The 21,946-nt window shown below is 44.9% G+C and overlaps 2 protein-coding genes across 4 annotated transcripts in view; both read left to right on the top strand.

The window, feature by feature from the left end:
- The first annotated feature begins 467 nt into the window (after positions 1-467).
- LOC109896079 (AP-3 complex subunit mu-2-like) lies at positions 468-9,604 on the top strand. Of its 3 annotated transcripts, none has more exons than XM_020490305.2 (9): positions 468-579; positions 1,056-1,340; positions 1,576-1,747; positions 2,041-2,178; positions 2,315-2,400; positions 2,942-3,075; positions 3,697-3,904; positions 5,938-6,082; positions 6,498-9,604. In XM_020490305.2, exons 2-9 carry the CDS (start codon positions 1,068-1,070, stop codon positions 6,596-6,598), a joined length of 1,257 nt encoding a protein of 418 aa, XP_020345894.1. In that variant the 5' UTR covers positions 468-579; positions 1,056-1,067; the 3' UTR covers positions 6,599-9,604. The 3 variants fall into 3 exon arrangements, with proteins under 3 accessions (XP_020345894.1, XP_020345893.1, XP_020345895.1); XM_020490304.2 differs by having other exon boundaries at positions 482-829; XM_020490306.2 differs by having other exon boundaries at positions 485-813.
- Positions 9,605-12,345: 2,741 nt separating this feature from the next.
- Positions 12,346-21,946, top strand: part of LOC109894927 (methylcytosine dioxygenase tet3-like) — a 78,811-nt gene continuing 69,210 nt past the window's right edge. Inside the window, exons 1-2 of the mRNA XM_031829783.1 lie at positions 12,346-12,474; positions 19,707-20,438. Of these exons, the coding sequence (XP_031685643.1) occupies positions 20,049-20,438 (390 nt within the window). The 5' untranslated portion in view covers positions 12,346-12,474; positions 19,707-20,048. The remainder of the gene's footprint in view (positions 12,475-19,706; positions 20,439-21,946) is intronic.

Genomic DNA, 21,946 nt, shown 5'->3' with positions numbered 1-21,946 from the left:
AATCACATAGGGAACTGTCAAAGGGTCAGATGATATACTGATTTAACAGTTGGCCTATTATCTCTATTGCACATTAGTGGCCTATTATGTGTAACATATTCAAGAAGCCTTCGCTATTTTAAAATACAAAAATATAATACTATCCTGGCGTCGCAAACACCATGCTCTACCAACTGAGCTACAGAGGACCATTTAAAATTGCATTTCTCATGAATAGAATGTATCAACAAAATGTATCCACAAGATGAAATCTGATACGATCCGTGGACGATGTCTTGACACAAAATGTCAGACAGACCGTTTTGGTGAGCCAATCAAGGTGCGTGTTCATCTGGCGTTTAATAGGCGCTGTCCAATTACAATCGAATTCCGAGTCTGATGTTAAGAAACTTCCGCACTTTGGACCAATCACTATTTGGAAGAGGCGGGCAATTCTTGCTGTTTCTCGTCTCCGATTGGTCCTCTCTGGTGTCAGCTTCCTCATTCCGTTCCAGCTAACGGAGAAGAAGCGAAGGCATTTTCTAATCTTTCATTGAGAAAAGGTGAAGGCGAGAGGAAAACACCAATAGATTGTCTTTGGTATGTAATTACACTTTCTAAACAGACGGAATAGCAGTAAAATATTGAGAGCAATGCATGATTAATTCCGTTCTCGGTATTCACCATCGCTGAATGACGGGATCGCCTGCTGTCACAAGACAACTGTGTGTGGCGGGAGGAGGGTCTGAATCACGGATGTTGTAGGGATACAGATGCAGGCCTGTCTTCCAGTAAAATACCATATTACCGTCGACTCATCTTATTACTGCACAGGTTCGTGTGCATGCAGGTAACCTACCCGTAGCACGGCCGCCCACTGCGGAACCTGATAGCAGGACCGAATATTTAATGAAATCGTGTCACCCAACATGAAACATTGTCACTGCTCATATATGTATGTCTATATTTATTGAAGGTACCACAAGCGCGGCGTAACTCAGACTTTATTCCAACTGCATGGGATGGTATAGCTAAAACCGTTTTAGAGTCGCTAAATTCTTATTTTCCTATCTCAGCTTCCAGCCAAAATGATCCACAGCCTGTTCCTCGTGAATTCCTCCGGGGACATTTTCCTGGAGAAACACTGGAAGAGCGTTGTGAGCCGCTCCGTGTGCGACTACTTCTTCGAGGCGCAAGAGCGCGCCAGTGAGCCGGAGAATGTGCCCCCCGTCATCCCGACCCCCCACCACTACCTCATCAGCGTCCTCAGGCACCGCATCTACTTTGTGGCGGTCATCCAGAGCGAGGTGCCGCCGCTCTTTGTCATCGAGTTCCTACACAGGGTAGTTGATACATTCCAGGTTTGTACTTGGTATACTAACTTTTCATGCTTTCACTTGTACTTGTTCAGGCTCTTCATCACCACCACCACCTAGGTCTACCTTGCAATGTAATCTGTCCAGCAGTCTAGAGTCTTAGAACTGGTCACTCTCTCTGAGTTACTGATTGTCTTATTGTTAAGTTACAAGTGTTTTTACTTTTTAAAGGAAGTCGTAAGTCATTGATCAGAATATACTCATCCCTCCCTGTTATTAGGACTATTTTGGAGTGTGCACAGAGGCAGCGATCAAGGACAATGTGGTGGTAGTATATGAGCTGCTAGAAGAGATGCTGGACAATGGCTTCCCCCTGGCCACAGAGTCCAACATCCTCAAAGAGCTCATCAAGCCACCCACCATCCTGCGCACAGTGGTTAACACCATCACAGGTGCCTGAAGATGACCATGTCTGCCTCTACACAGTCACTATGTCATCACTTTTTCCTGACCATTAAAAACCTCAACCTCATAGTATTATACCACATAACCTGACCATGAAAAACAGGCCCTTAGTCATGACATATGTGTTCATCATTATTTCTTAATTATTCATAATTATTGGCAGCATTGGAAATAATACTGTATGTTTTTAAACTTTTCATTTAGACCCATGTCACTGTATACAACTATCTGAATGTGTACATCATGTTTGTGTCATATTTGACTGTTCTGTTGTCTGTAGGCAGCACCAATGTAGGGGAGCAGCTCCCTACTGGACAGTTGTCTGTAGTGCCATGGCGACGCACTGGAGTCAAGTATACCAACAACGAGGCCTATTTTGATGTAGTGGAGGAGATTGATGCCATCATTGATAAATCAGGTATAGTTGGCCCACTGCCCCATCATGCTGTCAGCTAAACCTGACCTGACCCGTTAAAAACAACAGAAACACAGATCTTGACATTCTGATTGACTCTTTCTCCATCTCTCTCCATGTTTCTCTCACACACTGTTAGGCTCCACTATCACAGCAGAGATCCAGGGGGTGATTGATGCCTGTGTGAAACTAACAGGCATGCCTGACCTCACTCTCTCGTTCATGGTGGGTCCTCTCTCTCTCTCTCTCTAGTTCAGGGGTAGGCAATAATATTGGCTCGAGGGCCACATCGGGATTTCAAAATTCAGCGGTTGGCTGCACAGATTTTTTTCCCCCAAACCTGTTTGTTTTGTCAAAATTAATTTAAGGTCAAGAAAAAGGGCAGTTATTTGAAAATATATGTCCATTATAATTTATAATTCCTACTTTCTATCTCCTTTCAGATGTTCAAGAGTAGCCTGGCGTGTTTGTTTTTTAACCCATTGAATGGTCTTGCGGGCCAGATCCGTAGTTTGCCCACTCGTGCTCTAGCCAGTAGTTTATATCCACTCTTGTCCTTAGCAAATAACCTTTCCCTCTCTTCCTCTCCTTATGAAATAATTCATGTTTGTAATGTTTTTGACCTGTGTTGTGTAACTGTAGACTTCCTGTCTGTTTCTCTTCTGTCTTGAAACCATATTTTTAACTATTGTACTGAACTGTCAAAATGGTCCTGTCTGCCCCCCCCTTCTCTCTATCTTGATACACCTGTCTGATCCTGTCTCAGAACCCTCGTCTGCTAGATGATGTGAGCTTCCACCCGTGTGTGAGGTTCAAGCGCTGGGAAGCTGAGAGGATCCTCTCCTTTATCCCCCCAGACGGAAACTTCCGGCTGCTCTCCTATCACGTCAGCTGCCAGAAGTCAGTACTGCGCTCTTTTTACCTCTGCAAAGCCAGACTAAACATCATGTTATGTGCTCAAGGCATAACTCACACACACACACACACACACACACACACACCGTATCTGAATGTTTGCTTTTTCTTTTCATTGTCTTAATTCAGTCTCCACCCATTAAGGTCAACAAGGTATTTCAAAATTGACATTGTAGTTGGGGCTCAAACTAAAACTTGAGTTGTTAGCTAGATGAAGTCCTGTGTTTTGTTTAACGTTCCATGAATTATTAAATGGATGTTTTTGGCAAAGCATTAGATGTAAGTACAATAGAATAGTGTTGTGGACATCTATTGGTATAGATTGGATCATTATTCACTTGTGGTTGGGCTTGGGAAAACCCAGAAACAATATTTTACAGCAATGCCAGAATGGTAATGTTCTTAATGTTTAAATTATATATCCACATTTTATGTTTGAAGTTTCATGTTTAAAAGTTGTAACAAACTGCCATCTGTGCAGAAAAGAATACACTTTTTCTTTCATTATTATTCACTTACTTGCACACTTTGTGTTCAGTGTGCTGTTTCTGTCTCTGTGCCTGTCCTACCTGTGTTATTCTGACACTCTCTGTGTCTACCCCTCAGTCTGGTGGCCATCCCAGTGTACGTCAAGCACAACATCACGTTTAGGGAGGGTAGTTCTCAGGGCCGCTTTGAGCTGACCCTGGGCCCCAAGCAGACCATGGGGAAGGGGTTAGAGGCTGTTCTAATCAGCAGCCAGCTACCCAGAGGAGTCCTCAACACCAACCTCAACCCCTCCCAGGGGACATACAACTTCGACCCTGTCACTAAGGTAAGGTGTTGGGAAAAGGTATGTGAGAAAGCGAGTGACAGTCTGCGTGTGTGTATGCAGACATGGATTTACCTGACAGGTTTAGTGTCTGCTGTAAACATACAAAAGGGTATACAGTGCATTCGGAAAGTATTCAGACCCCTTGATTTCCACCCCCCCCCCCCCCCCCCCCCCCCACGTTTTGTTACGTTACAGCCTTATTCTGAAATGGATTAAATAAAAATTGTCATCAATCTACACACAATACCCCATAACAACAAGCGAAAATGGGTTTTTCTACATTTTTGCAAATACATACAAACAGAAATACCTTATTTACATTAGTATTCAGACCCTTTGCTATGAGACTCGAAATTGAGCTCAGGTGCATCCTGTTTCCATTAATCATCCTTGAGATGTTTCTACATCTTGGAGTCCACCTGTGGTAAATTCAATTGATTGGATATGATTTGGAAAGGCACACACCTGTCTATATAAGGTCCCACAGTTGACAGTGCATGTCAGAGCAAAAACCAAGGAAGGTGACCAAGAACCTGATGGTCACTCTGACAGAGCTCCAGAGTTCCTCTGTGGAGATGGTTGTCCTTCTGGAAGGTTCTCTCATCTCTAAGGCTCTCCACCAATCAAATCAAATGTATTTGTCAGATACACATGGTTAGCAAATGTTAATGCGAGTGTAGCGAAATGCTTGTGCTTCTAGTTCTGACAATGCAGTAATAACCAACGAGTAATCTAACCTAACAATTCCACAACTACTACCTTATACACACAAGTGTAAAGGGATAAAGAATATGTACATAAAGATATATGTGATGTTACAGTGATGGTACAGAACGGCATAGGCAAGATGCAGTAGCTGGTATAGAGTACAGTATATACATATGAGATGAGTAATGTAGGGTATGTAAACATTAAGTGGCATTGTTTAAAGTGGCTAGTGATACATTTTTTACATCAATTCCCATTATTAAAGTGGCTGGAGTTGAGTCAGTATGTCGGCAGCAGCCACTCAATGTTAGGGGTGGCTGTTTAACAGTCTGATGGCCTTGAGACTTAAACAGGCCTTTATGGTAGATAGGCCAGACAGAAGTCACTCCTCAGTAAAAGGCACATGACAGCCTGCTTGGAGTTTGCCAAAAGGCACCTAAATGACTCACAGACTAGGAGAAACCAGATTCTCTGTTCTGATGAAACCAAGATTGAACTCTTTGGCCTGAATGCCAAATGTCATGTTTGGAGGAAACCTGGCACCATCCCTATGGTGGTGGCAGCATCATGCTGTGTGGATGTTTTTCGGCTGCAGGGACTGGGAGATTAGTCAGGATTGAGAGAAAGATAAACGGAGCAAAGCACAGAGAGATCCTTGATGAAAACCTGTTCCAGAGCACACAGGACCTCAGACTCGGGTAAAGGTTCACCTTCCAACAGGACAACGACCCTAAGCACAAAGCCAAGACAACGCCAGGAGTGGCTTCGGGACAAGTCTCTGAATGTCCTTGAGTGGTCCAGCCAGAGCCCGGACGTGAACCTGATCAAACATCTCTGGAGAGACCTGAAAGTAGCTGTGCAGCGACGTTCCCCATCCAACCTGACAGGGTTTGAGAGGATCTGCAGAGAAGAATGGGAGAAACTCCCCAAATACAGGTGTGCCAAGCTTGTAGGGTCATACCCAAGAAGACGCGAGGCTGTAATCGCTGCCAAAGGTGCTTCAACAAAGTACTGAGTAAAGGGTCTGAATACGTATCTAAATGTGATATTTTTAATGAATTAGCAAACATTTCTAAACCTGTTTATGCCTTGTCTTTATGGAGTATTGTGTATAAATGATGAGGGATTTTTGTTTTAGAATAAGGCTATAACGTAACAAAATGTGAAAACAGTCAAGGGGCCTGAATACTTTTCGAATGACTGTATAATCTTACATTTAATGAATTGGTTAATTCCTCCTCGCACCCACCTGTTAGCGTTCAAAACAATACCCTTCTCCCTGTGTGGGAATAACAGTGGAAGGCTGCTGTGTTGTCACTTTGCAGCTCTTGTCATGGGACGTGGGTAAAATCAACCCTCAGAAGCTGCCTAGTCTAAAGGGCTCTATGAGCCTGCAGGCAGGGGCCTCCAAGCCAGACGAGAACCCCACCATCAACATCCAGTTCAAGATCCAACAGTCGGCCCTTTCAGGTTAAAAGCACCTTATCAGAATTGGTTATTACACTCTAGAGTAGCAGTTGCTCTTTAGCCGCTGAACTAGTATTAGTTAACTTTACCCATATTCTTAACCGTAATAATTTTGTGATGAAAGAAATATCTAACCCTAGATAATATATTAATATTGTATCTACTAACTCTATATTAGTCAGCCACATGACATCCACACAGTTTATTCACAGTGACACCTTCTACCACTAGATGGAGACAAGATACTCTATTTGTATTTGCTCTATCGGATCCCCACAGAGGTTTGCATCTGTTTCCAAAAGGGATGTGTGCTACTTTTCTTGCAATGGCCAAATCAATGATTTATGACTTTCTGCAGAATACATATTAAATAACAATGTGACACCTTCTCTCTTTTAATTGACTTGTTCTTCTCCAGGACTGAAGGTGAATCGGTTGGATATGTACGGGGAGAAATACAAACCATTCAAAGGCATCAAGTACATGACCAAGGCCGGCAAATTCCAGGTGCGGACATAGAGGCTCGGCTCTCCGCTCTCTGGCCTCTGCACCAATACTACTACTGTAAAAGAGAAGGGGGGGGGGGGGGGGGGTTCCGATGGTGGGGAATAAATACAGAAAATATAGGGAAGGGAGTGGCTATGGTACATTCCCTGTGTAAATACATTTCAGGATTTATCCACACAAACTGTGGGCTCTGCTGTCTAACTGAACTAGCTACCACAGAATGTGTGACACGACACACAAAAGCATATTTAATGGAGTTGTTTGCACAGTCAAATAGGTGACGATAAGAGACTATCCGTCTCAATGTGTCTACAGCATTTTTAGTAAGCTAAAGCCTGGAATTGGTCTCTCTGTTGTGTCATTTCTGGTTCCTTTATCCAATCTCTTTGCTGCCCTTTGAGTTCCTTTTGTGAGTGAGAATAGCAGGCAAAATGGTTTGTGTGCATCTACTGCTACTACTTTTCTTCTCATGCTCCCATCCATTCCTTATAACCAACGGCCCAGAGTTTGGGTCAATTCGAGTTAACACAGCCACACTGTCATAATTATTAAGTTTATTCAAAAAATGTAACCTTTATTTAACTAGGCAAGTCAGTTAAGAACAAATTCTTATTTACAATGACGGCCTACCAAAAGACAAAAGGCCTCCTGCGGGGACGGGCCTGGGATTTAAAAAATTAATACAATATAAATATAGGACAAAACACACATCACTACAAGAGGGACTCAACACTACATAAAAACAGACCTAAAACAACAACATAACAGCAAAACATGACAACATGACAGCAACACAACAATGGTAGCAGCACAAAAACATGGTACAAACATTGGGCAAAGTCAACAGCACAAAGGGCAAGAAGGAAGAGACAACAATACATCATGCAAAGCAGCCACAACTGTCAGTAAGAGTGTCCATGATTGAGTCGTTGAATGAAGAGATTGAGATAAACTGTCCAGTTTTGAGTGTTGCAGCTTGTTCCAGTCGCTAGCTGCAGCGAACTGAAAAGAGGAGCGACCCAGGAAAGTGTGTGCTTTGGGGACCTTTAACAGAATGTGACTGGCAGAATGTGTGTTGTATGTGGAGGATGAGGGTTGCAGTAGACATCTGAGATAGGTGGGAGAGACGCCTAAGCGAGTTATATAAACAAGCATCAACCAGTGGGTCTTGCGACGTGTATACAGAGATTACCAGTTTACAAAGGAGTATAGAGTGCAGTGATGTGTCCTATAAGGAGCATTGGTGGCAAATCTGACGGCTGAATGGTAAAGAACATCTAGCCGCTTGAGAGCACCCTTACCTGCCGATCTATAAATAATGTCTCCGTAATCTAGCATGGGTAGGATGATCATCTGAATCGGGGTTAGTTTGGCAGCTGGAGTGAAAGAGGAGCGATTACGATAGAGGAAACCAAGTCTAGATTTAACTTTAGCCTGCAGCTTTGATATGTGCTGAGTTAAGGACTGCACTGTCTAGACATTCTCCCAAGTACTTGTATGAGGTGACTACCTCAAGCTCTAAACCCTCAGCGGTAGTAATAACACCTTTGGGAAGAGGGGCATTCGTCTTACCAAACCACATGACCTTTGTTTTGGAGGTGTTCAGAAGAAGGTTAAGGGTAGCGAAAGCAAGTTGGACACTAAGAAAGCTTTGAGGACCTTTAAGGTTGCAGTGACACATCCATAATCTGAGCGGAAACCAGATTGCATACCATGGAGAATACTATAGACATCAAGAAAGCCAGTCAGTTGATTATTGACAAGTTTTTTCCGACACTTGATAAACAGGGCAAAATATAAATGATGGCTAAGCCCTGCCCATTTCTACAATTAATCTTCTTAAAATCTGATTTTACCCTAACCTTAAAGTAAGACCAAATATATGTATTTTTCCATCAATTTTGACTTTGAGGCTGTAGAATCTGACTTTGTGGTTGTGTTATCTAGTGGGATCCCAGAGTTTCTTCTGGTCAGGTCACATGGCCAAGGACTGGATAAGTTCCTGGCTCTACCTATATTACATGTTATTCTAAATTCTGTATTCCCTTGCTACTTTCTCCCTTTACTTATTCCAATGCTCCCTGTTTTCTGAACTTCTCTCTTCGGCCCTCCAAACCAAATGCATTTCTGTGTCTCTGTTATCAACTCTGGAGTCACGCGCTGGAGTTTGAGAATGCAACATGAAATTCCTTCACCTGACTCATTCACTACCATGCCTATTGTTCTGTCAACAGTTAATACTGTAGGCATAAGCATGTCATTCTCAAATCCAATCTAGTGGTTTGTAGGATGAGGTTGACACAGTATGTTACTGTTTTTCGCTCTTTTTCTATATCATGTAAGGCGTCAGGTCGAGCACCTTGCTGTGGCCTACCTGATGTTTTATCCACCTTAATCCATCCTGATGGCCTTTTAAAAAGGATTATTTATTCAACAATGATAGAATCCTGATACGAGCACCAAATCGCATGCTGAATAACCCAGCTCATATCATGCAGCTCAAATGTATCTTTATTACTCTATAGTGAATTCTATAGAGGCTTGAGCATCATGAAGACCAATAACATGAAACATGCTGCCCCCCTATGATGTTATTGAAGCTGTTACTCACAGTGGCCTGGCTTTCCTCTGTGTAGGTATGTTTTCTATAAGTTCTCCATACTGCAGTTTGATGACACGGTTGGTTGGGTTTCCCTATCAAGAATGTTCAAGGTTCGGGTTTACAGCTTTTGTTTGTTTTGTTTGTCAAATGAATTAAAATGTAGTTTTACAATGCTATGACATTAAAGAATTAAGAAGTGATATGATATACGTTGAATTATCCAGTCCATTGTGTTCCCCTCTGATAGATACCAGGACATCACAAATCAATGTAGTGGTTGTACCAACTAAAATAACCTAATTTGTCTACATGTTTGTAACAACAAACACATTTCTGTCTAAAAATCATCTTGAGTATTATAAGAGCCCATTTATGATGATGTATGTGAGGTTTGATTAAAGGTTCATGCCATCCTTTTTAGTTTCACTTAATTTCAATACAATGATCTTGAAGTAAAGTATTATCAAAAATGGGAAACGAATGTTATGGGGTCTGTTTCATAGCCTCAGTGGTTAAAGTAAGGCGGTATGGTCAGGTACTGCATCCAGGTTAAATAAATAGTGGGGGTATGCCGTACCGGTAAAACGCGAGCCTATCACGATTAATACAACATGCCCAAACAAATGTTGGCTATTGCACCATTATTTAACATAGCAGCATGATAAATTAGTGAATTGACTGGAAGCGGAGTGGTATACGCTCCAAATTGCGTTGTGGTTTTATAACACTTACATTTTGTCAAGGCGGGGAAGAGTGGCTGACACGGAGGCGCTCGTGAACAACAGTGGATGCATCAATTCAGGCTACAAGTGTAGACCTAATGACAATCTCAGAATTTCATTACACTACACGTAGGTGTTTTGTAACTGATGTCTCTTTCCATTCATCGAATTGTGGGTGAACAGTGCACTGTTGGGGTCTCAATGCTGAAATTATTTTGTGAGTGAACGAATGCGCGCAGGTAGCCTACAGGAGCGGCTCTGTTTAAGTGCTTGTTTGACAATCAGGTGAAAACATCACGACTGGTTGTGTTTATTGCACATTAAAAGCAATAGGCAGCGTGTCCATAAGGCTTTTCCTAAAGTAAATTGCCAAAATTATATAGCCTAATTAGCTTAGTCCTGTCTATATAGAAATACATATTTGTATTTATTTTACTAGGCAAGTCAGTTAAGAACAAATTCTTATTTTCAATGACGGCCTAGGAACAGTGAGTTGACTGCCTGTTCAGGGGCCGCCCCGATATAAATCATTCGAAATAGGCTACTACCCCATACAACATGATTTGGCCTCAAAGGATCATTAAAAAAAAGCTGTGGATTGTTTTATATTGGATAGCCTACAGTCGGAAGGGCCCGCAATTTAGACAGCGCGTGCTGCAATTACCAAATAGATTATTGTTCAATTGCGACTGTCGGTGAAAACCAGAGAGACCCAGCCAGGCATATCACAATATTTAAAAATACAATCGCGGAAAAACTGTTTTGAAAGCAAATGGCTATTGCTGTAAAGAGATGACAATGAAAACACTCCAATCTGTCTTTGAGTTATCAAAATTCTTAATTTAATTGAGCGAACAGTAGCATATTGGCACCAGCTGAGACATCCGCCATATCCGGGTGAGTGCATGTTGACCCTCTTTATAATTGGGCCAGTGCCACTTTTGTTTGTTTTTGGACTATAATTTCCCCCTCCAGGTTAAATGGTTGTCATATTGTATTTGTGTCTCCCCTTTTTGTAAGCCGATTAGATGGATCACACATAGTTTCTATTGCTCTGTTTGTCAGTGTCAGCAGAGTAGGCTAGCCTGTCATTTTTGTAGTTAAAAAAAAATGCGTGCGCACACTTGGGTGTCATGTACCAGTAAGAACTCAATTAAATCGACTTTAATCCTGCATAGGCTAGAATGAACATTGCTCTCAAATTATTCTGTCTTAACATTAAGACATGGCTAACGCCAATTACTAATACTAGGCGTTCTATGGATAATGCCATCATGGCCAATACTTATTTTAATTTTAATATAATTTTCATAAAATTGATCAGGAGGACATAGCTCATCTGATATGTGTTAACTTAGCTTCTGAAAATGAATGCCATAATTTATAACTGATGCCATTGCATGTTTGAATTCTATTGAAGGTTTGTGTAAAACGCAAAAAAATGTGTCCTGTTTGAGATGAGAATGACGTTGTCCCAGGGGGCGAAGAGTTAACCCTGTTGTTCCACTGCATTTATCGAACTCCATTCCGTCATTTGCTGATCACTTTAACCTCAACACAACGTTTTCTTCTCTTCCTCCTCCTCTTCGTCTTTTAACTCTAACCAGACCTCAGACTTTCGACGACTCATACGCGAATAAGTGTTTAAATAAATGTAAGACAATCGCGATTTTTTTTCTTCATCTGATCACTTATTGGGTTATTGTTTGTTTTTATTTTGGGAATTGAGTTGCTGTTTAAGTTACTTTCATTTTTAATAACTTTTCACATTATTATAATTCACCTTCGAATAACATTTCGATATTAGTATGTCGACTTTTGCTAAGTCTTTGAAGAGGGAGTTTTTTGCTGTTTTTCTCCCCTCACTTAAAAAAAAAACGTTGTCTTAGGTGAAAAGTCGAACCATTTAAAGAACCACCCTCAAACGTGGTATGTATCCTATTAACTACATTTCTCTATTTACTTTACTTTCTACGACCATCGGCCTCTCTAACAGCCTAAGACCTTGTTGTCAAAAGAAATTTAGACGTGTAGGCTATTTGCCCAGTGAAAGTAAGTAGTTTCTCACCAGTAAAGCAATTAGTCAAATACACATGGGGGCCACTGATAAACTCCATTATTAGTTGTGACTTCAAACATGCCCTAACAGATTTGTAACGTGTTCGATCTGACAGATAATAGGGTTTATGTAAATGTAATGATCCCATCTAATTGTGTATTGTTGTATCTGATGTTTTTCTCACTTTTATCCTTTAATCATTGTTCTTGTCTATTTTGCTTCCTGGGGTGATGTTTTGAAAGTCTAGGGGGGGCTTCCTTATTTGATGTTTTCCCCCTCAACCCCTTTTACCGGACACTTCTGTAAACTATATAAAAATGGTTTTATACTTAAGTAATAACCGGACTGTAACAGTCTTGTGCAGCGGTGGCTTTGCGGCCAGTTAAAAGACCGGTTATAAATTGCTGAATAAGCCACGTGCTTATTTGGGAAGGGTAGCGGAGCGTGTTACTTTGTGGAAACGTTCGGTTGCATCTGACTGATTCTGCCCAAGACCACGAAGAAAGTAAGTAGCAAAAATAACGAAATTAAAAACAATGTTTGGGATGATTGACAATATTGCAATAGTAAAGTAAGAAATAAAATGTTTGGTTCTCCAGGGCGATTTGCACAACTGATGCTTTTTTTGGCTTCGTAAAACGTAAAAGTATTTTCATTCGAATTTCAGACACGTTGACAGTTTTCAGTATATTAATGAGCCTAATAATAACTAAACTATGTCAGTCGTTCGAGCTCATTCAATTAGAAAGTCTCATACATATTTCGGGGTGTCTTTTTATATGCACAGCAGCATGCTACAGCAGTGATTCAACATGAGCGTAATGTTACTGCCACGGAGAAACAAGTTGCCTACGGCGGGTTTATCGACACAGTTAAAACAACATTGCAGTTTATTGACCGCTGACTGGAGTCTGACTGCGGAACAAAGAGCACCGTCGCGGGTTCAACGAGACCCCCTTTCTCATTCATAGAGAGAGGGCAAACAAAGCCTCCTCATGGGAGGACTCGCCATTATAGAACTCAGCATATTCCCATATCGACCCATGAGCATGACATCTTTCTGGCATCCCCAGCCATTTCAAATTACAGGTCTAGACTAATAACAACTGTCATTAGGTGAGATTCATGTCTTTCCCAGTAAAGCAGTTATTGATTAAGGTTTGTTGGGGGAAATGATAGGTGAGTTTGTTTTGTTATTATGGCGTGTCAAATTTTCCCAGAGTTTATAGGCCTAAATGGAACAGCTGCGGGAAGTAGGTGTGATGCAGCACCCGCTGGTAAATTGAAATCATTTTGGCAAAATTAGGCTATACATTTTTTTCCCCGCCCTAAATGATATTACTCCTGTATGAACAGACATAAATACAATCATTCAAAATACTACACCAGAGAGCATAATTTAGCTGCAGAGGATCAATAGCTAAAAAATAAATAATGCAGAGCTGTGGATAAAGTTATCACAAGCAGTTCTTGGAAAGACCACAATTTGGGCAGCATGCATGCCAAATACCTTTTCCACATTTAGTTTTGTTACAGCCTTACAGACTTATTCTAAAATGCATCAAATAATTCCCCCCCCTCATAAATCTGCACAAAATACCCCATAATGACAAAGGGAAAACAGGTTTAGACATTCTTGAAAATGTATTAAAAAAAAAAAAAAAACTGAAATACCTTATTTACATAGGTATTTAGACACTGACTTGAAATTGAGCTCTACCACGTTTGAGGTAAGACGCTGATGCAGACAACGTCGAAGTAACAACAGTTTATTATTCCAACAGGGGCAGGCAAAAGACAGGTCAAGGGCAGACAGGGGTCAGTAATCCATATAGAGAGGGGCGAAGGTACAGGACAGCAGGCAGGCTCAGGCTAGGCAGGGGTCAGTAATCCAGATAGGTGGGGCAAAGACACAGGACAGCAGGCAGGCTCAGGGTAGGCAGGGGTCAGTAATCCAGATAGGTGGGGCAAAGACACAGGACAGCAGGCAGGCTCAGGGTAGGCAGGGGTCAGTAATCCAGATAGGTGGGGCAAAGACACAGGACAGCAGGCAGGCTCAGGGTAGGCAGGGGTCAGTAATCCAGGTAGGTGGGGCAAAGACACAGGACAGCAGGCAGGCTCAGGGTAGGCAGGGGTCAGTAATCCAGGTAGGTGGGGCAAAGACACAGGACAGCAGGCAGGCTCAGGGTAGGCAGGGGTCAGTAATCCAGGTAGGTGGGACAAAGACACAGGACAGCAGGCAGGCTCAGGGTAGGCAGAGGTCAGTAATCCAGATAGGTGGGGAAAAGGTACAGGACAGCAGGCAGGCTCAGGGTAGGCAGGGGTCAGTAATCCAGGTAGGTCGGGCAAAGGTACAGGACAGCAGGCAGGCTCAGGGCAGGCAGAGGTCAGTAATCCAGATAGGTGGGGAAAAGGTACAGGACAGCAGGCAGGCTCAGGGCAGGCAGGGGTCAGTAATCCAGATAGGTGGGGCAAAGACACAGGACAGCAGGCAGGCTCAGGGTAGGCAGGGGTCAGTAATCCAGATAGGTGGGGCCAATATACAGGACAGCAGGCAGGCTCAGGGTAGGCAGGGGTCAGTAATCCAGGTAGGTGGGGCAAAGGTACAGGACAGCAGGCAGGCTCAGGGTAGGCAGGGGTCAGTAATCCAGGTAGGTGGGGCCAATATACAGGACAGCAGGCAGGCTCAGGGTAGGCAGGGGACAGTAATCCAGGTAGGTGGGGCCAATATACAGGACAGCAGGCAGGCTCAGGGTAGGCAGGGGACAGTAATCCAGGTAGGTGGGGCAAAGACACAGGACAGCAGGCAGGCTCAGGGTAGGCAGGGGTCAGTAATCCAGGTAGGTGGGGCCAATATACAGGACAGCAGGCAGGCTCAGGGTAGGCAGGGGACAGTAATTCAGATAGGTGGGGCAAAGACACAGGACAGCAGGCAGGCTCAGGGTAGGCAGGGGTCAGTAATCCAGGTAGGTGGGGCAAAGACACAGGACAGCAGGCAGGCTCAGGGTAGACAGGGGTCAGTAATCCAGGTAGGTGGGGCAAAGACACAGGACAGCAGGCAGGCTCAGGGTAGGCAGGGGTCAGTAATCCAGGTAGGTGGGGCAAAGACACAGGACAGCAGGCAGGCTCAGGGTAGGCAGGGGTCAGTAATCCAGGTAGGTGGGGCAAAGACACAGGACAGCATGCAGGCTCAGGGTAGGCAGGGGTCAGTAATCCAGGTAGGTGGGGCAAAGACACAGGACAGCAGGCAGGCTCAGGGTAGGCAGGGGTCAGTAATCCAGGTAGGCGGGGCAAAGACACAGGACAGCAGGCAGGCTCAGGGTAGGCAGGGGTCAGTAATCCAGGTAGGTGGGGCAAAGACACAGGACAGCAGGCAGGCTCAGGGTAGACAGGGGTCAGTAATCCAGGTAGGTGGGGCAAAGACACAGGACAGCAGGCAGGCCCAGGGTAGGCAGGGGTCAGTAATCCAGGTAGGTGGGGCAAAGACACAGGACAGCAGGCAGGCTCAGGGTAGGCAGGGGTCAGTAATCCAGGTAGGTGGGGCAAAGACACAGGACAGCAGGCAGGCTCAGGGTAGGCAGGGGTCAGTAATCCAGGTAGGTGGGGCAAAGACACAGGACAGCAGGCAGGCTCAGGGTAGGCAGGGGTCAGTAATCCAGGTAGGTGGGGCAAAGACACAGGACAGCAGGCAGGCTCAGGGTAGGCAGGGGTCAGTAATCCAGGTAGGTGGGGCAAAGACACAGGACAGCAGGCAGGCTCAGGGTAGGCAGGGGTCAGTAATCCAGGTAGGTGGGGCAAAGACACAGGACAGCAGGCAGGCTCAGGGTAGGCAGGGGTCAGTAATCCAGGTAGGTGGGGCAAAGACACAGGACAGCAGGCAGGCTCAGGGTAGGCAGGGGTCAGTAATCCAGGTAGATGGGGCAAAGACACAGGACAGCAGGCAGGCTCAGGGTAGGCAGGGGTCAGTAATCCAGGTAGGTGGGGCAAAGACACAGGACAGCAGGCAGGCTCAGGGTAGGCAGGGGTCAGTAATCCAGGTAGGTGGGGCAAAGACACAGGACAGCAGGCAGGCTCAGGGTAGGCAGGGGTCAGTAATCCAGGTAGGTGGGGCAAAGACACAGGACAGCAGGCAGGCTCAGGGTAGGCAGGGGTCAGTAATCCAGGTAGGTGGGGCAAAGACACAGTACAGCAGGCAGGCTCAGGGTAGGCAGGGGTCAGTAATCCAGGTAGGTGGGGCAAAGACACAGGACAGCAGGCAGGCTCAGGTTAGGCAGGGGTCAGTAATCCAGGTAGGTGGGGCAAAGACACAGGACAGCAGGCAGGCTCAGGGTAGGCAGGGGTCAGTAATCCAGGTAGGTGGGGCAAAGACACAGGACAGCAGGCAGGCTCAGGGTAGGCAGGGGTCAGTAATCCAGGTAGGTGGGGCAAAGACACAGGACAGCAGGCAGGCTCAGGTTAGGCAGGGGTCAGTAATCCAGGTAGGTGGGGCAAAGACACAGGACAGCAGGCAGGCTCAGGGTAGGCAGGGGTCAGTAATCCAGGTAGGTGGGGCAAAGACACAGGACAGCAGGCAGGCTCAGGGTAGGCAGGGGTCAGTAATCCAGGTAGGTGGGTCAAAGACACAGGACAGCAGGCAGGCTCAGGGTAGGCAGGGGTCAGTAATCAAGATAGGTGGGGCAAAGACACAGGACGGCAGGCAGGCTCTGGGTAGGCAGGGGTCAGTAATCAAGATAGGTGGGGCAAAGGTAGGCAGGGTCAGGGCAGGTAGAACATGTCAATACTGAGAAAACTAGAAAACAGGAACAGAGGCGAAAAGGCTGGTAGGCTTGACGAAACAAAACAAACTGGCAACAGACAAATAGAAAACACAGGTATATATACACAGGATTAGGGGGAAGATGAGTGACACCTATAGGGGGGTGGAGACAATCACAAAGACAGGTGAAACAAATCAGGGTGTGACAAGCTCAGGTGCATCCCGTTTCTATTGATCATCATTGAGATGTTTCTACAACTTGATTGGACTGCACCTGTGGTAAATTCAATTGATTGGACATGATTTGGAAAGGCACACACCTGTCTATATAAGTTCCCACAGTTAACAATGCATGTCAGAGCAAAAACCAAGCCATGAGGTTGAAGGAATTGTCCGTAGAGCTCAGAGACAGGATTGTGTGAGGCACAGATCTAGGGAAGGGTACCACATTTTTTTGAAGTATTGAAGGTCACCAAGAACAGTGGCATCCGTCATTCCTGAAATAAGTTTGGAACCACCAAGCTGGCCACCCGGCCAAACTGAGCAATCAGGGAAGAAGAGCCTTGGTCAGGGAGGTGACCAAGAACCAGATGGTCACTCTGATAGAGCTCCAGAGTTCCTCTGTGGAGATAAGATAACATTCCAGAAGGGCAGCGATTACTGCAGCACTCCACCAACCAGGCCTTTATGGTAGATAGGCCAGAGGGAAGCCACTCTTCAGTAAAAGGCACATGACAGCCCTTTTGGAGCTTGCCAAAAGACACCCAAAGAACTCTCATACCATGAGAAACACAATTTTCTGGTCTGATAAAACTAAGATTTAACTTTTTGGCTTGAATGCCAAGTGTCACTTTTGGAGGAAACCTGGCACCATCCCTATGGTGAAGCATGGTGGTGACAGCATCATGCTGTGGGGATGTTTTTCAGCAGCAGGGACTGGGAGACTAGTCAGGATCAATGGAAAGATGAACAGAGCGAAGTACAGAGAGATCCTTGATGAAAACCTGCTCAGGTCCTCAGACTGGGGCAAAAGTTCACTTTCCAACAGGACAATGACGCTAAGCACACAGCAAAGACAATGCAGGCGTGGCTTTGAAACAAGTCTCTGAATGTCCTTGAGTGGCCCAGCCAGAGCCCGGACTTGAACACTATCTAACGTCTCTGGAGAGACCTGAAAAAAGCTGTGCAGCGACGCTCCCCATCCAACCTGACAGAGCTTGAGAAGAATGGGGAAAAACTCGCCAAATACAGGTGTGCCAAGCTTGTAGTGTCATACCCAAGAAGACGCCAGACTGTAATCGCTGCCAAAGGTGCTTCAACAAAGTACAGATGACCACAGGGGTGCGTGCTTAGTCCCCTCCTGTACTCCCCTCCCGTTCACCCACGACTGCCTGGTCGCACACAACTCCAACATGATCATTAAGTTTGCCCACTACATGACTGTGATACATGACTCATCACTGATGACGATGAGACCGCCTATAAGGAGGAGGTCCCCATTCACAACGATGGAGCTGCAATGGAGCATGTGGAGAGCTTCAAGTTCCATGGTGTCCACACCACTAAGGATCTATCATGGTCCACACACCAACACAGTTGTGAATAGGGAACCACGTCTCTTCCCCCACAGGACGTTCAAATGGTTTGGCATGAGCACTCAGATCCTCATAAAATTATACAGCTACACCATTTGAGAGCATCTTGAATGGCTGCATCGCCGCTTGGTATAGCAACTGCTTGGCATCCAACAACAAGGTACTATAGAGGGTACTGCGTACGGCCCAGTACTTCACTGGGGCCGAGCACCCTGCCATCCAGGACCTCTATACCAGGCAGTGTCAGAGGAAGACCCTAAAAATGTTCAGACTCCAGCCACCCAAGTCATAGACTGTTCTTTCTGCTACCACACAGGAAGTGGTAGCGATGAACCAAGTCTGGATCCAACAGGACCCTGAACAGCTTCTACCCCCCCAAGCCATAAGACCGCTAAATATACTGTTAAGGTCGGAAGTTTACATACACTTAGGTTGGAGTCATTAAAACTCGTTTTTCAACCACTCCACAAAATTTCCACAAGCGTTACTCATTGTGTATTTATTATTAGTTTTATTATTACGTGTTTTACTTTGAGAAACAGACAACTCACAAGTCCTCAACTGGCAGCTTCATTAAATAGTACCCGCAAAACACCAGTCTCAACGTCAACAGTGAAGAGGCGACTTCGGGATGCTGGCCTTCTAGGCAGAGTTCCTCTGTCCAGTGTCTGTGTTCTTTTGCCCATCTTAATCTTTTATTTTTATTGGCCAGTCTGAGATATGGCTTTTTCTTTGCAACTCTGCCTAGAAGGCCAGCATCCCAGAGTCGACTCTTCACTGTTGACGTTGAGACTGGTGTTTTGCTAGGAATAAAAGGCCTATCTTAAACTAAATATGTAGCTCCCAATTGAAAAGACATATCAAACTTAATTTAACCAATGAAAATGCCTCAACAGAATGAAAACTAAATGTGTTTTGCACATGTGTTTTGCATATTTAAAGAACTGGTTTAGATGAATTAATAGGTCTACAATAATAACAATGATATACAATAATAAGGATTATGATTATAATAATGATTATAAATACGAGAAGAAAAAAACATTTTTTAAATGGCATCTTACCTGATTAGTGAGTTGCACAGTAGCCTGCATTTGGCCATTTGTATGATATAAACAAATATTCTGCTATGGATGTAGAAATGCGTTTAAAAAAGGCAAATGTTTTTTCCAGACCATGCAACAACAAAAAATCCATTGTATGGAAATCTCCAAAATGATTCTGCTCAACTGTATGCCATCAGCAAATGCGATTATAGATGAATGCGATTATAGATGAAAACATCTTCCCACAGCTATGAACAGACACGTTTAAATTGTTCATTGTAAGTAGGCCTAACTGTTCTTTTCCATCTTTCTTTCCCATGCCATCTATTCCCACTTTCAGAAAGCACCCAGGTAGGCTACTGCTGGACAGGTGAGACTAGACCATGGCTCCTCTGACACCTCCTCCCCTGTTGTGGTTATGGCTGACCCCTGTCGATCCCGCTGGGTAGCTGGGAAAGATGCTCTATCACCAATGACCTATCTCATCCAGCAGCCCAACCAGGAGACTGACAGGACAGGATGGACTAACATACTCTTTAGCCCTTCTCAGCTCTTACAACAACTACCTCCCCAACTCCAGATCATTACACTACACCACTCTGTTACTGTGCTGTTCTGTTTGTATCCTTCACATTGCCACCAGGACAGTGCAGCTAGGCTTTAGGCTGGACTGTCTGTCAGCATGCACAGGGCCAAGGGAGGGCCTGGCCCCCCACACTTCCAGGACATCTATGAATTCTCCCTGGATGGTGATGAGACCACAACCCAGATCTTTCTGCGGGGCCCGGGGAAAGCCATGGGGGGCCCGGGAATGCCCCTGTCCCCTCACTACAAGTACATCCAGACTGAGCACCAGCAGGGGGGTCTCTTCTCCCTCGGGCCCCCTACCCATGGAGAGGCCCTCGCGGCCCCCCAGGGAAAAAAGAGGAGGCGGTGCGGCGTGTGTGGCCCCTGTATGCAGAAGGAGAACTGTGGCACCTGCAGCAACTGTATGAACCGTAAGATTGGGAAGCAGATCTGTAAGCTGCGTAAATGTGACCAGCTGAAGATGAAGGGACAGAAGGACTTGGAGGTGAGTGGAAATCACTGACCAGACTTCTAACTAACACACATTTTCATGATGTATTCCCAGTGGCTATTTCTCCAAGGTCAGTGTGAGACTGATTCCCTGTGGCTATTTCTCATAGCTCAGTGTGAGACTGTTTGGAGCTGGTTGAGGGAAATTGAAGTTGTAAATCTTTACTAGAAAATGTCTCTAATATATAGGGCCCTAAAATGTAAATGTCATGATCCATATCAATTTAACAGTTTAAACATTTAAGGGTTTTATAGGTTGAGTTTTGTATACAGATAATGGCCGTATGTGGACGTACCACAGCAGAGGAGGATGGTATTTGTGTTCCATAACTGATTAATCACATTCATTTTAAAACAGCTAACTTTCCTTTTTGAGTTTGTCAAAGACAGATTTTCAAGTGCATGTAGCTGGCTGTCTTAGGTTTTCATCAGACCACCTAAGTCATAACAAACTGATGTTAAAGCCCCTGTCTGGATCCCCCCTGGACATTATTTAGTTGTCAGCTCTGGACAGGCATCACCCCAAGGCCCGGCTATGGGAATAGTCCACCCAAATGACACACACCTCATCTTACCTATCCATAAACTCACCTATGTTTTCCTAGGAACAGCTTACCATTGTTAGTCTCTACTAGTCTGTTTAGCTATCATTCCACTCCTTGCCACTCCTGTCATGCTAAACATCTTTGGCATATGACACAGAGTACAAGGAGTGGAATGTTAGCTCAACAGACTGGTACCCAGGCTATACCATTGTCATTGTTTAGTACAAAACAATGGGGGAGGTAGGACCCCTGTTGGTGTGCTCCAAATAGCATGTCTGAATGGACAACTTAGACAAAATTCAAGCTAAGTTGTTGAGCAACTAATGGACCTGTCCTTGTCCCAGACAGACGTTGTAAACCAGTCATAATTCCTCAGCAGATTTCCAGCCTGTTCGACCAGCGGGTTGTCATTAAAGGTCAGGGAAACAGATGAGATGTCCACTGAAGTGTGTGTGCCTGTGGCAATGTGCGTGTGTAGATATAAACTAGATTTACATGTATTGCAGAAGATTTTGACTTCCAGAAAGCTTAATACATTACATTTTGGTTAGGCCAAGTACTGAGGTTTTGTGCCAATGTAAGCAACCACCCCAACATTCTCCATTAGCTCTGTTTGTGGAATAATGAAGATGAGGGTTGTGTTTGATTCCTCCTTCCATTCAACAAACAGCAGCAGTGTAGAATTCCTTCTAGCTCCTTCTGTGTTTTCTCCCCTGACTCCTGAAGCCCCGCACTGGCACTCAGGGTGGGGGTCAACCTTAGGGCCAGGGCCACTCCGAGTGGGGGTCAACCCTCAGGGTGGGGGTCAACCTTAGGGCCAGGGCCACTCAGGGTGGGGGTCAACCTTAGGGCCAGGACCACTCAGGGTGGGGGTCAACCTTAGGGCCAGGGCCACTCCGAGTGAGGGTCAACCTTAGGGCCAGTGCCACTCAGAGTCAGGGTCGACCTTAGGGCCAGG

The sequence above is a fragment of the Oncorhynchus kisutch genome, linkage group LG8 (genome assembly GCF_002021735.2).
Source record: "Oncorhynchus kisutch isolate 150728-3 linkage group LG8, Okis_V2, whole genome shotgun sequence".
NCBI lineage: Eukaryota > Metazoa > Chordata > Actinopteri > Salmoniformes > Salmonidae > Oncorhynchus > Oncorhynchus kisutch.
Note: the sequence above shows the minus strand (reverse complement) of the source record. Positions and strands in the feature narration are given on the sequence as shown.

Bases quoted from the DNA above. Each gene is read 5' to 3' on its own strand.
- LOC109896079 (XM_020490304.2), top strand. The intron at 1,748-2,040 runs GTGCCTGAAGAT...TGTTGTCTGTAG, and splicing joins AGTGGTTAACACCATCACAG to GCAGCACCAATGTAGGGGAG. The intron at 3,076-3,696 runs GTCAGTACTGCG...TCTACCCCTCAG, and splicing joins TATCACGTCAGCTGCCAGAA to TCTGGTGGCCATCCCAGTGT.